At 43.5% G+C, this 15,498-nt stretch overlaps 1 protein-coding gene across 1 annotated transcript in view; it reads left to right on the top strand.

Annotated features, from left to right (window-relative positions):
- The first annotated feature begins 9,877 nt into the window (after positions 1-9,877).
- Positions 9,878-15,498, top strand: part of fer1l6 (fer-1 like family member 6) — a 28,234-nt gene continuing 22,613 nt past the window's right edge. Inside the window, exons 1-6 of the mRNA XM_079665791.1 lie at positions 9,878-10,102; positions 11,226-11,314; positions 11,919-12,030; positions 12,309-12,363; positions 14,836-14,967; positions 15,050-15,112. Coding sequence (XP_079521917.1) covers positions 10,068-10,102; positions 11,226-11,314; positions 11,919-12,030; positions 12,309-12,363; positions 14,836-14,967; positions 15,050-15,112 — 486 coding nt within the window. The 5' untranslated portion in view covers positions 9,878-10,067. The remainder of the gene's footprint in view (positions 10,103-11,225; positions 11,315-11,918; positions 12,031-12,308; positions 12,364-14,835; positions 14,968-15,049; positions 15,113-15,498) is intronic.

Genomic DNA, 15,498 nt, shown 5'->3' with positions numbered 1-15,498 from the left:
CAGGTGCTTCATGTCAGCTTCTTCCAGGGGTTCAAATGGGGCTCGAGTGAGCCCATCTAAAACCACTGTCAAGTCCCATAAGGGCACCAGTGACCTGGAAACAGGAAGGAGCCTGCGAGCTCCCTTAATAAAACGGCAGACCAGAGGATGCTGGCCGGCCGTCTTACCCTCAAAACCCACATGGCATGCAGCAATAGCAGCCAGGTAGACTTCGATCGTGGAGAAAGCTCTGTGTTTATCAATTAGGTCCTGTAGAAATGATAAAATCACTCCCACAGGGCATTGAAAAGAGGTGTGCCCTTTTTGAAGGCACCAGTCCTCAAACACCCTCCACTTACAGTCATAAAGAGACCTAGTGGAGGAAGCAGGAGGACCGGAGGCCAAATGTGCGCGAGCGCGTCCACGCCTAATGGTGCGTTTTGATCGCGCATTGAAAAGAAAAGCTGACAGTGAGCATTTTCTTTTGATGCGAACAGATCTACCGCGGCTCGGCCGTAACGCACCCACAGCTGGCTCACAACCATTGGATGTAGAGTCCAGTCTGCATATAGTGGTACACCTCTGGACAGCAGGTCTGCACCGAGGTTCATCACACCCGGTACGTGCGTCGCTCTCAGAGAGAGAGGAGACGGCCGCAGCTCCACAAGATCAGTTTGCGTGCCAGCATGTGTAACTGGAGAGAGCGCAAACCCCCTTGTCGGTTTATATACGATATTGTGGTCGTATTGTCCGTCCTCACAAGGACATGGTGTCCTCTGAGAAAAGGCAGAAAGCGTTTTAGGGTGAGGAACACCGCTAAAAGCTCCAGGTAATTTATGTGCGACCGCTGGAGGTCTCTGCTCCAGAGACCCCTCACCGGACGACCTTCGTAAATACCTCCCCAGCCTGTCAGACATGCGTCTGTGGTGACCACCTTCCCTGAAAGGACAGCACCCATAGGCACGCCCCGTACCAGAAAAATCGGGTGCAGCCAGTGGCGCAATGCCATTACGCATTTCACAGTAACCATCACTCTCCGTGCTCCATGACGCACAGGGTTTAGTTTTAGAGCGGCTACCCAGCGCTGAAACTCCCTCATGTGTAACCGTCCCAGCCGTACAACCAGGATGGCTGACGCCATGAGCCCCAGTAACCGCAGGCATGATCTGAAAAGAACATGTTTGCGCAGCTGGAAATGAGCGAGGCAAGCTCTGAAAGCTTTCACTCTTTCCGCTGACAGGCGGGCTGGGCACCGAGTTCAGGTGTAAACCCAGGAAGAGTACAGTCTGTGCCGGGCACAACATGCTCTTTTCTGTGTTTATTATGAAACCCAGGTTGAGCAGGTGCTTTACGAGGACATTTGTCTGCGTAATAGCCTCCTGTTCCGACTGTGCGAGAAGCAGCCAGTCGTCTAGGTAGGTTGCCAGGCGAATACCCTGTTGTCTTAACGGGGCTATCGCGGCTTCCGTACATCGTACAAACACTCTTGGACTGAGAGACAGACCGAAGGGAAGTACTCTGTATTCGTAACAGATCCCCTGAAATGCGAACCTCAGATATTTCCTGTGTGGGTAATATACTGGGATGTGGAAATACGCATCTTTCAGGTTGACTGATGTAAACCAGTCGTTTTGTCGCACGAGACGCAGCAGAGATGTGTGAGTGAGCATTCTGAATTTGTATCTTCTTAGATATTGTTCAGAGCCCTCAAATCTAGTATTGGCCGAATTCCGTTCCCTCCCCGTTTGGGAACGAGGAAATACTTGGAATAAAAGCCGCTCTGACTCTGCTCGGCGGGTATTATAGATATAGCCTCCTTTTCTAGAAGTGAGAGAATCTCTCTTTCTAGAATGTGGGCTGACTCCCCTCGGGCCTGTGAATACAGAACGCCCGAGAAGCAAGGGGGGGTGACAGCGAATTGGAGTCTGTAACCCCGTGTAACTGTCTTGAACACCCAAGCAGACGTTGTGAGCATCTTCCACTGTTCGCTCCTTAGAGCCAGCGGAGATGTCACGTCTTTTGCCCTCTGAGTCTCTATTTGTTGTGTTATGGGGCCCTCTAGTGTCTGAACACGGTGGTACCCCGATTTGACAGTCCCCACCGACACTGCGCATGCGCGTGACGGAGGTGCCTTCACAACCCCAGCCGGCACTGCGCCTGCACGTGACGGTGGTAGCCTCACAACCCCAGTCGTTACTGCGCATGCGCGTGGCGGCGGTGCCTTCACAGACCCGTTCATCGTCCGCCTTTTGAGAGAGGCCGTAGCTGTTCTCAAAAGGGGAACAAATGGCGGGCTGTTTATTGGTTTTATTGTTTTCTCTTTCATTTTTCTGAGCTGCGCCCTCAGCCTGAGGCCTGGATGCGTCAGCGGAAAATGCTTTATCCGAGAAAACAGAGCAATATTGTGACATGTGTTTTGGTGCACTTGAGGATGGCTTTGAGGCATCTCTCGAGGCAGCGGGAACACATCTGGAGCTGGGGAACCTTCCAGCTCCGTCACCGAGGGAAGAAGAGGAGGCTGTCAGGCCGCCAGCTTCTTCTTCCTCGCCTGCTGGCCGAAATTCCGGTTTGCAGCCGGAACCGGAGACTTTCTGGGCCAATTCGCCTTCGTCTCCTGCCTGGGCTGGGGACTCGGGGCGGGCCGTGACCTCTGCTGTTTTGGTACTTTAAACCGAGCAGCTGAGGTAGCTTGGGCGAGGGACTGCCGCTGTGAAGGCAGCGGCTGGACCCATCGAGGAAGACAGAGGTGGAGGGCCTCGTCTTCCTTCTTCTTGGACTCGCATCTCTTCTGCATAGAAGCGAGCGCAGATCCGAAAATCCCCTCGGGAACGATGGGCATGTCCAGCACATCCTCTCTTTCCCGGTTTTGGGAGGTTGGTGAGGTTGAGCCATCTAGCTCTTTCCTGCACCGCCATAATTCCCATTGCCTTTCCCGTGGCCTGGACGGCGCAGCGTTGAACGCGGAGACAGATGTCCGTGATCGCGGCTATCTCGTCCAGTACTGCCGGTCCAGGATTACTCGATAGATCCTCGCAGAGCTCCGCTTGGTAAGCGGTTAGCAGCGAGGAAATGTTCAAAGCCCTGGCAGACAATGCTGCGGCTCTGTAGGACCGTTCAGTCATGGTTGACTGGAACCGGTCCGCCTTTGCCGGCAGCGTGGGGTTCCTGCTCGGTGTAGTCGCCATCCTCGGGAGGAGGTGAGCTGCCACCAGCGGTTCCATCGGCGGTATGCGGAGCAGGCCGAGCCTCTCCATACCGTCGCAGTCTAGGGGAGGAGGCACCCTGGATTGGGGCCTTGTTGCTGAAGGGCCGGTCTCTCCACGAGACCGACACCTCATCCAACATCTCCGGGAAGACCGGCAGGAGTTGCCTCTTTGTCCTCGTTGCTTGGGGCAAATGTTTCCCCTCGTAACGGGACCTGTAGGTCTCCTTGGCCATTTCGGGCCATGGGATGTCTTGGCTGGCTGCGGCACGCTGACACACGGCCTGCAGGTCTATGCTCAGACAGGGCGAAGCTGGTGTGCTATCGCCCGGGAGAGCAGCCATCGCTCCCGGCTTTGCAGCCTGAGCTGATGACACGAAGACATCATCGTCTTGCTCATCAGAGTCGGACAGGAGGAATCCAGAGGTTTCATCCTCTTCGTCCTCCATGTAGTCCAACTCCGGGACATCATCCGCGGGCGAGACCATGGTGAGGTCCAGTTGGGAGCCCCAGCTTGACACAGCGCGGGGCTCCGCTCGCACGTCCCTCGCTGCCACCGAGTCCCAGCCTGACACGGCGCGGGACTCCGGTTCTGCAGCTGCCACTACTGATGAGCCCCAGACCGACACAGTGCGGGGCTCCATCTCTGTGGTGGACGCCCCCGTGTCCTGATTTCCGTCCGGTAAATCAGAGGACATGAGGGAGTCCTGACCCGACAAGCTAGCTTGGCGTGCTAGCCGTCGGCGGAGGCTCTTGATGGTGAAGCGGGCACAATGTCCGCACGAGCCGGGGTTGTCGATAGCCTCCTGGGCGTGTTCCAGCCCGAGACAGGACGAGCAGACCTGGTGTGAGTCTGTGCCTGATATCTTCAACCCGCAGCCACAGAGCCGAGCCTCCGAGTCCCTGACTCCTCTGGTGTGAGGGAGAGAAGCGTCCATCTCGGTCGCCGTGGTGACGGCGTGGAGAGGACCCGCTCGTAACAGGTACGTTGCTGAGAAAAAATACTTCCCCAACTGTCGTTAATCCGGAGAAAAAACGACGGTGTAGAATTTTATTCTCAAAGAATATTAACTGGTGTGTTAATACCCTTTTTATCTTCCCCTCCTCTGGTGTGAGAGAGAAAAAGAAAAAACGTCCTTGCTACCGTGGTGTCGGTAGTGAGGGAAGACAAGCTAGCAACACGTGTGTTGCTAGCTTGAAAAAATCAAAACCTTACCTTTATTCCCGAGGAGAAAACGGCGAGGTCGATTTGCAATACTAACTGGTGTGTTGGTATTAACAGTCTTCTTGCAGAAGTATATATAGAAGTAGCCGGCGAGCGCCCGTCGACCGAAGGTTAGCTTCGTAAATCAGTCTGTGGACCGTTAAGCTAGCTAGCTACTGATCTTTCTCGAGATGTGCTCCGAAGCGAGAAGAGGTGTTTGAATGACGCATGCGGCGTAGCGCAAGCTACTTATAGGGGGTGGATTCCCTGACGCTGACGTCAAGATCACCAGCCAATCAGGATTGGCGTAATGAGATTAATGCTTCTGTTTGCTCCGCGATGAGGCGCATCCCATAGTGAGACATCGAACGGAGTGTTATGAATGAGAACTTTTGTGTTTTATTGTTCCACTACATTTCATAATGATAATTGCTACAATGATGGGGAGTTGTCTTTTCTCTTAATGTGCCACAGAACAACACAAAAACTTGTATTTGTATTGTTATTATTTTTAAAGTAAAGTAACTTGTTACTAGTTACTTTTACAATTTAGTAACTAATAAAGTAACTAGTTACTTTTGAGAGCAGTGACTATAACTATTAAAGTAACTTGCCCAACACTGAAATGTTATCTCAGGATATGTGTAGCAGGAGTGAACAGTACTTTCAAAGAGACGCGACAAACAATCAGTAATTAAAAGGGATTAAATAAGTCATAGGTAAATATATGTATAAAACTCTCCCAATTACATCGATATTACTGTTGTATTTGTTCTTTAAATGGTGTGATCTTCTATAAATCTTGTATTTATAGTACTTTAAATTAAACACCAAAGACCACAGGTACTGTCCTCGAAACACACATGGTGGTTTCAGTCCAAAAAACACACATTGTGGTGGGGAAATGAAAAAAAACACTCAAAATGATACCATCCCATTTCCATTTGAATGTATCTTGGGTGAGGTGAAATGTATTAGAACGGCACACATTTGACTTTATTGTGGACGAGTACAAATGTGATCAGCAAATGTTATTTCTTATCACTTAGTTGAAGACATTGAGGTGATGGGACAGCAGCTGCAGTCTGCTGATCCTCTCTGACTGATGAGGTGTGACTGCTCTGTTTACCAGGGGTGGATTTATTAACTGTTCAACTTTCATACATCCTGGTCACATGATCACCGGGCTGCATGAACACACGCACATTAGGTAAATAACTCTGCAACTGCTCTTGTTTTTACATTTCTCCATTTGTGCCTAAGGAAGAGGACGACTGATTCATTTTATTTCATTTTGAATATCAACTTGAGGAGAAAGCAGCATGTTATCTAAACATTGTCACTTCACTGGATAATCTGACTGGCAATGATAAGAAATGATAGCTACTGATAATGTTACAAGCACTATTACTGCTGCTGCGGGTAGTATTTAGATCACTACTAATAATACTTCTGCTATAATGTACTACTATTACCACAACACTGCTGCAACCAGAACTACTTTTTCAATAGTATAATGTAAAATAAGCTATAAAATAATCAGAAACAATACAAAAGATGGTCATCAAATAATCATAAGTTAAATACATTTGAAATAAATTCTATTTCTACTAAAATGGCAACTAATATGTGCTAATATAAAAATATAAGTCTAATAAAGTATGATATAAAAAGCTATAAAAAATCATCAGAAACTATTAAAAAAAATGTAAATAATAAAATAGTCATAAACAACAATAATAATAGTATTAATAATAATACATATTCAAGTGAACTACAATTGGAGAATATTTTTACTTACTAGGAAGCAGGTAATCAAGTAAAAATGAATAAGTAGCTAGTCGTGCTTCAGCCACATGCTTTATAACTCTGAACAAACAGATCAGCACCAATGGCTGCCGGGCTGTGACTGTACTTCTGATCTGACTCTGACTCTGAGCCAGCACATGTGCACAGGATGTATCGGAGCATATCCAGCTGCTGCTACTGATGACTGAAGCTGACTACTGACTGCAGGAATGGATCCCACACTCAGGTACGAGACCCGCTCCAGCCCTTTGATCACTGCATCACTCAAATGTAGTCTTTTACTGATATTTTGCTAACTGCAACTGAAAAAGCCTGTGCGGTTTAGTTTCCAAAATCCACGACAAAAAATACTTTAAAAAGTTCAGATATTGTAATCCTCATAGGGTGTTGTTGGTGTTAACGTAAAATGTCTTATATATCAGCACAACACAGAACTCTGAGGTTGTGTGTGGGGCGTGTGGCGCAGTGGATAGAGCCTTGGTGTTGGGATCAGGGGTTCACAGGTTCAAACCCCACTGCAGTCTGCATGTCGTTGTGTCCTTGAGACACTTCACCCCAAATTGCTCCTGTGGGGATTGCCCACAGTATTGAGTATGTAAGTCGCTTTGGATAAAAGCGTCTAACAAGTGAAATGTGTTACAGACAATATCAAAGTCATTCAATGAAACCACTGTTAAAGCTGAGGCTCTCTGCAGGATTATTTGGCAAAACAATTAGTTTGTGGCTTCCAAGTGCATCATCATCCAATATCGCACATCGGACAAACAAAAGTGCACAAGGTAGATTACTTTGTAATCTATTGAATGCTAATTCAACTGTTTACCTGACAATTATCTGAGACTGAGTAGCTTTTCAGAGTTGTAAAATCATCACTGAACAGCTGTGCAGTGTTTTGACATCTGATACTTTAAACACAGACGTACGACTCAAACTGGGCCTCTAGCAGCACTGCTACTCCGACCCTAAAGCTACTCTGACCCTAAAGCTACTCCGACCCTAAAGCTACTCTGACCCTAAAGCTACTCCGACCCTAAAGCACTGCTACTCCGACCCTAAAGCAGTGCTACTCTGATCCTAAAGCTACTCTGACCCTACAGCACTGCTACTCGGACCCTAAAGCTACTCGGACCCTAAAGCACTGCTACTCGGACCCTAAAGCTACTGTGACCCTAAAGCACTGCTACTCTGACCCTAAAGCACTGCTACTCTGACCCTAAAGCACTGCTACTCTGACCCTAAAGCTACTCTGACCCTAAAGCACTGCTACTCTGATCCTAAAGCTACTCTGACCCTACAGCACTGCTACTCGGACCCTAAAGCTAATCGGAACCTAAAGCACTGCTACTCGGACCCTAAAGCTACTCGGACCCTAAAGCACTGCTACTCGGACCCTAAAGCTACTCTGACCCTAAAGCTACTCGGACCCTAAAGCTACTCTCACCCTAAAGCTACTCCGACCCTAAAGCTACTCCGACCCTAAAGCTACTCTCACCCTAAAGCTACTCTGACCCTAAAGCTACTCCGACCCTAAACTTAGAGCTGTGCCTTTCATAGTCTTCACTGCTGAGGGCAAATCAAAAAAAATGTTGCACCTGCTGACAATCGTTATACCTTTCTTTATTTTAAAGGCTGCCATCACCAAAATGACAGCTAACTGTGGTCCAATATGCAAATGAACGCAATCATATTATTTTTAATTGCAATGTCAACTTGTGCTATATACACATGGCAATATGCCCTCAAGGCTACCTGGGTTGAAAGAGTACCTGTAGAAAGCCGGACTCAAAATGAAACTATACCTTTTTGGTGCCTTGTGTGTTCAGTTCAATGGTTCATTTCTTAAATATTTGTTGAAAATAATACATTTTAATTGTTTGCATTCAACAAATATGTAGTATTTAAGCAGGTAATTAAAGCAGCAGAAAGGCAAACTGAGTTAACTTTATTTACATGTTTTATCATAAGTGAAAAAGCACAAGTGATATTCAATTAAAATTACTTTTATATTTTCTTCAAGCAAGGATTTTGCAACGAGGGACAGCTAGTTGATGTCATTTTGAATATTTGTATTTGTCTTTAAACACGTATGGAGGGGATCTTTTAGAGGGATTCTCTTTACATGTTTCTGGTGAGCAACACCTGCTCATCGTGTGAATTATGGCTGTTGTCAGTTTGAGACCAAAATAATGAAGTGACTGTTAAGAAGAATGTCAGCTGTATGGGTGGGTCAACAAAACCCTCCCATCCCCCCACAGTGTCAAGAATCATCCACACATTAAGTCATTTCAAAGAGTCGACCTTGCATGTTTGACAGATAACTGAACTCATCATGTTTAGATTAAACAAATATAGCTGCTAATGTCCTGTTACAAATGCTCAAATGGGTTTTAGTGCGGTCGGATATGAGCATTGTTCTTATATACAACGATACTCAACAGAATATTGGGAAATGGAGATTTTGCCTTTTTTTTGGGAATGTTTTTTTTCTGTTCAAAGCATATTTTTAAAACTTGTTCTCTGGCAGGAAGCATTTATTTGCCATTATGGATACAGTCCAGCTATAGTCTCAACTAGTGGTCGTCTACAGTAATGGTCTTTAGCATTTGACACTCATTAAGGGACCCCCATTTGATAAGGTTTTGCTTCAGGGACCTCGATCAAAAAAGTTGTTGGTCGTTAGAGATTATTTATTATGTATTATTTATAATAATAATACACTTTATTTGTATAGCACCTTTCATGCACAAAGCAACCCAAAGTGCTTTACAAAAAACACACAACAAGAATATTAGAATAATATTAAAATGAATACAGAACAAGTTTAAACATGTACAGTGATAAATTATGTTAAAATAAAACAATTTTTTAAAAAACAGAAAGAAAATACAGTAAAACATGGACAATGATACTAGTGAGAGTTGAAAGTAACCCAAATTAAAATCCATATTAAAAGGTAGGTTTTTTAATTTGCTTTTAAACATTTCAATGGAGTTTGCTGTTCTATGCTATGATATGACTTAGGTCGATAAGATAACTGCATTCTTACTGCAATACTTCCTGCTTTTAGATAAAGGGGCATTATTATGTTCATCTTCAGGTTCATATTTGTATTTTGTTCCTCTACTGTGACATGTCTCCATGCTTTAATGTGCAGGAAGCTCTTGTGCTGCCTCTCATCACCCTCTGTCTGAAACCAGAGCCCAGTCTGCTGTGATTGGTTGTCTGGCTCTGTGAACCTTGGGATTTTAGCCTTTGCAGACCATTTACATGCACAAAAATCTATATAACACAAAGGGAAAACTTCTCATGAGAACATCCTGGCAGGCAGCATTAGTAAACAGTAGTGTGCGATTAAATTGAAACAGCTTTTAAATTGTGCCGAAACCACAAACAAACACAAATCTTTAAAGATCATCAGCCACTGGAACCACAGAGAGGTAAACATGGGAAGAAGAAGTCAAAAAGAGCTGAACTGGACATTCAGGTTTAAGTGATACTTCAGACGGACTGGATCAAGTTAATGAACAGGGCATGAGAAAGCAGGTGTGGAAAGAGAACAGGCTTTTCCGTGAGGGCGAGTTGAAGGGAGTAACATCAATCTTTATTTGCAGTGCGGTCATATAAAATAATAGAGGCTTTCGTGTGAAGAACGGGTGGTAAAGACTGAGCAAAGTATGTTAACAAGAGAGTTGACAGGATAATTCTGTGCTGGAAATGAGCCAGGACCACATGCTGTATTATTCAGCCTCGTCCAGGACCATGTCTTAGTCTGAGCACAGAGAGATGAGGAGGAAGTTAGGTGTAAGCTGAAGGACCGGGTGCCTCTTAGTAGATAAAAGGAGAACAAAGAAAACGTATTCTGACTTTGACAGAATGGATTATCCAGAAAGGTCTACATCTCCGCAGCGGTGAGCAGTTTAACGGATTTGTTTTGTTTAATCATTAGCATTGAGATGAATGCCTTTGGATTAAACCAACGCGTTTTTTATTTGATATAACTTTGAATGTATTTTTACTTTTTTAAACTGAGCTCAAGATGCTCCCTATTACTTGTTCTTCAGTCTAGTAGTTTCATCTATGGTTTGTTTTTCCTAGTTGTATTTCATATAGGTTTTTTTGAGATATTTTAATATGATGCACAAAACACATGACAAGTGTGATTTAATTTCAAGAAAAAATTGATTACATTTTTAGCAAGCATCACACATGTTGTTATTTGTAAACCCTGCTATGTTAACAAAGATGCATTACTCTCATGGAAGGGAAGCTCTCATGAAGGGAGTTAGCTAACGATTTGAGTTTCCCCTCTGTCAATGTATAGACATCATACTAAATATGTGCGGTAAAAGTATGTTCTAGGTTTCGAAACAGCAGTACTGCAGCCATCTTCATATCAACCACAGACCTAAATAAATCCCGACATCATTAAATCCAATATAGTGAACTCACACTTACATCGACACTCTAACCTCATCTTCCATTTCATTTATTTATTCATTCAAGATTAAGATCTTTACCTCACATTGATTGTACATTTGTTACATTTTAGCTGTTCAAATATCATGTTTGTGTGTGTGTGTGTGTGTGTGTGTGTGTGTGTGTGTGTGTGTGTGTGTGTGTGTGTGTGTGTGTGTGTGGCCTAGCATTACCATCCTTGTGGGGACCTAAATCTGTTTACACAGTCACGTGTGAGGACTGGCTTCCCCTATGGGGACAAAGTGGAGGTCCCCATGAGGGGAATCATTACTTTTAGGGTGAAGACTTGGTTAGGGTTAGGGTTAGGCATGTGTTGGTTATGGTTAAGGTTAGGATAAGTCTCCAGGAAATACATGTAAGTCAATGTAATGTATACATGGTATGTGTGTGTGTGTGTGTGTGTGTGTGTGTGTGTGTGTGTTCGTGTGTGTGTGTGTGTGTGTGTGTGTGTGTGTGTGTGTGTGTGTGTGTGTGTGTGTGTGTGTGTATCATTTGAAACAGAGAAGGTTGAAAATATGATTTCACTGACTGAAAGTCTTCTCTCTCTGTAAGCAGAAAGGCCAAGAAGATGTTTGGCATGAAAGGGAAAAAGAAGAAGAAAGAAGGCAACACAGACCTGGTCATGGTAAACGCGGGAGCGTTGGGTAAGGCCTGAAAAACAAACACACACACACACAATCTCACGTAATGTCTCGGTTGTTTTTACAGGGTACAATAGAGTAATTTTCCTGTCATTTCACTCTGGGGAAGACTAACCCTTGTCAAACAGTCACATGTAAAGTTCCGGTGTAATAGGAAGAACGGTCATTGTGGTTTAAGGACAAAACTCAACCTCATCATGGCGTGACTGTCCCTTTTTAACGGAAGTGCTAACAAACGTCCTATGAAATGATATAATGATCCAAAATCTTCTGAGGTTTGATTTATTCCAACATGAAGTGGATTCTGGCATTACAATAAAAAAGCCTTTACAGTAATACGATGGCTACTTCATGTTCAAATACAGCTAGGTCAACAGCTTTCTTCAAGACGTAGCCCTCAGCTCACAGATTCCCCCTTTGTAGATAAAAGACAACTAATTTGTGTGCGTGTGTGTGTGTGTGTGTGTGTGTGTGTGTGTGTGTGTGTGTGTGTGTGTGTGTGTGTGTGTGTGTGTGTGTGTGTGTGTGTGTGTGTGTGTGTGTGTGTGTGTGTGTGTGTGTGTGTGTGTGTGTGTGTCTGTGTGTCTGTGTGTCTGTGTGTGTGTAGAAGGTGAGTTGGCGATGTCATCTGAATATTCTTCCCTGCTTGAGGGAGAACACTCTGAAGACCAACGTAAAGGTTCCCCAGTCAGAACCAGAATAATACCAAACAATAAGAGGTATTTAATATTCACATTACATTACTTTTAAACACAATGTGAAGGAGAAGGGGTTTTATGTGTATTTGAAATCTCTCCCAAAGCAGTATCACCTCTTGATGCAATTGACTTACAGTAAAAGCAAGATGCCTTGGTAATGCTCAGACAGCACATTTTTTTTTGTATGTTGATCAGTCTGAATGACACACTACTGATTATGAGTAATTGTTATAGGTAATTATTTCTGTATACCTCTTTTAACAACCAGTTAGAGAAACTGACGTGTGATACTTCCACAGGGCCAAACTGAAAACGCTCATCCAGAAGAGTGAAGGGAAACTGCAGAGCTTCCAGGTAAAAGCTAACAGAACACACCATTTATTTTAATTCAAGATTAAGATAAAACTTACATTTTTGGATATTGTAGAGTAGTAACATTACCAGTCATTAACGAAAAAATATATATAACTAATAATAATTAACTAAATTGTTTCTTTTTGTAATCATGTTCTGTGCGACTTGGATGCGTTGAAAATCATAGCAAGAAAATACATAACAAAACATTCATGTGTATAAATACAAAATAAAATATAATAAAAATGAATACAAAATAACCATTTTAAAATATAACTTAAATAGATTTCCGCAAATTCACTGGGGAATGTGCTTTCTGATGAAAAAGACAGACGTGGAGAGTATCATCTTTAATGAACCATGCATTGTAGAAAACAGAAGTAATTTCACTTCAAACTAATTATGGTTTTGATGCATATAGTACAAAATGAAAAAAGAGAGTCAGAACACATGTATGATGCAAAAGTTGATGAAAGATATACAAATATTTAATATATAAAGAAAAAAGTGCACAAAATCACAATAAGAATACAAAGACAGATTCTGCTTTACAGTATGAGACATATCAATCAATCAATGTTTATTTATATAGCCCAATATCACAAATGTTACATTTGTCTCAGTGGACTTCACAGTTTGTACAGAATATCTGTATGACAATATGACACCCTCTGTCCTTAGACCCTCACATCGTACAAGGAAAAACTTCCAGAGAAAACCCAAAGTTTAAAGGGAAAAATGGGAGAAACCTCAGGGAGAGCAACAGAGGAGGGATCCCTCTCCCAGGACGGACAGACGTGCAATAGATGCCGTGTGTAAATTGAAAAGATAATACATTTTCAACATAGGTAGTCCAAATGTTTGGAAATGCATGTGTGTATAATAGGAAGATGAATCCATGAGTATATCCATCCAGGACTTATGACCAAGGACCACAGCCACGACTCAAGATCCAGGACTCGCAATCCATGACACAGGACCGCAGGATCATCCATGACTCCGGATCCCGGCGTATATAGATACCAAAAAGAAAGAAATTTGGGGAAGCTGGGTTAATCGGAACATGAGAGTACACAGGTATAGACAGAGAGAAGGAAGAAGTAAGATGTCCCCCGACAAACTAAGCCTATATCAGCAAAACTAGGGGCTGAATCTAATCAGCCCTAACTATAAGCTTTATCAAAAAGGAAGGTCTTAAGCGCACTCTTAAAAACGGATAGGGTGTCTGCCGTCCGAACACAAACTGGAAGCTGATTCCACAAAAGTGGAGCTTGATAAGAAAAGGCTCTGGCTCCCATTGTACTTTTAGAGACTCTAGGAACAACCAACAACCCTGCATTCTTGGAACGCAATGCCCTAGTAGGACAATAGGGTATAATGAGTTCTTTAAGGTAAGATGGCGCCTGCCCATTAAGGGCTTTGTAGGCGAGAAGAAGAATTTTAAATTCTATCCTGTGTTCTATAGGGAGCCAGTGTAAGGCAGCCAGAACAGGAGTAATGTGGTCCCTTTTCCTAACTCTGGTTAGTACACGAGCTGCAGCATTTTGAATCAGCTGAAGCGACTTGACTGACTTCTTGGTACACCCTGATAATAAGGAGTTACAATAATCCAGCCTTGAAGTAACAAATGCATGGACTAGTTTCTCTGCATCGTTTTGAGGCAAGATATGCCTGATTTTTGCAATGTTACATAGATGGAAGTAGGCGGTCCTTGAAATTGATTTTATGTGGGCGTTAAAGGATAAATCCTGATCAAATATAACACCAAGATTCCTTACAGTCTCACTGGAGGCCAAATTAATGCCATCCATAGTTAATATATCTTTAGATAATTTGTTTCGTAGATTCTTCGGGCCAAGTACAATAACTTCAGTTTTGTTCGTGTTTAACATCAAAAAATGTAAGGTCATCCACGTTTTTAAGTCCTTGAGGCAGTCTTGAATTTTATTTAGATGATTAATTTCATCAGGCTTGATTGATAAATATAGTTGAGTATCATCCGCATAACAATGAAAGTTTACAGAATGATTCCTTATAATATTGCCTAACGGAAGCATATATAGGGTGAACAAAATAGGTCCAAGCACTGAGCCCTGTGGCACTCCATGGCTAACTTTGGTTTGCATGGAAGATTCATCGTTGACACGTACAAACTGAGAGCGTTCAGATAGATAGGACCTAAACCAGCCTAATGCACTTCCATGTATGCCAACTAAGTGCTCTAGTCTTTGCAATAGGATATCATGGTCGATAGTATCAAATGCAGCACTAAGATCGAGCAAGACAAGAATAGAGACAAGTCCCTTGTCAGAGGCTATTAGAATGTCATTTGTGACTTTAACCAGAGCTGTCTCTGTGCTATGTTGTGTTCATATGTCATATATTGAGTGCTTCTTGGGCCCAATCGGAATAAGTCCTGACAAAATTCCTCTCATCTGTGCTGTGGTATGTAACGTTCTGTCTTGCCTGTAGATTGCCATTAACATCACCGAGGCCCGGCAGCTGGTCGGAGAGAACATCGACCCCAGTGTGGTGATTGAGATCGGCGATGAGAAGAAACAGACTTCAGTCAAAGAGGGAACCAATGCTCCCTTTTACAATGAGGTAAAAATAAGGACTGGTGATTCTTTGGTGATTTTTAAGAGACCCTAACTTAAACCATCTGTATCTCTCTTCTTTCCACCAGTATTTCGTGTTTGACTTCTTTGCCCACAAAGAGATCTTCTTTGACAAAGTCATCAAGCTGACAGTGAGTAAAAACAAAACACCAATTTAGCAGATTTAGATGTTATTTCTAACACTATAAATGACCAAATACGAAAAAGCATGGATTCTTATACAAATGTCAGATATTGAGGTCTTCTTGGTCGGTGATAATATTTAAAATTAAAATGATTTTCCATAATAGGGAGGCGTGTGGTGCAGTGGGTTGTGCGTTGGCGTTCGGATCAGGTTCAAACCCCACTGCAGTCAGCGGGTGTTTCTCAATCTCGAGTGAAGCTGCTCCAGAGCCACTATTTCAAGCATACTACGTCATCGAGTGCCGCCGAAGGACTGTTCCAATGTCCAGCATACTTGGAAATGTACCGAGCCCGGCGTACTTTGTTTGGAGAAATTTCGAGGATGCACATGTGT

Source organism: Notothenia rossii (genome assembly GCF_949606895.1).
Source record: "Notothenia rossii genome assembly, chromosome: 2".
Classification (NCBI taxonomy): Eukaryota; Metazoa; Chordata; class Actinopteri; order Perciformes; family Nototheniidae; genus Notothenia; species Notothenia rossii.
The sequence above is the reverse complement of the archived record's forward strand: the minus strand, read 5'-3'. Positions and strand labels throughout refer to the sequence as shown.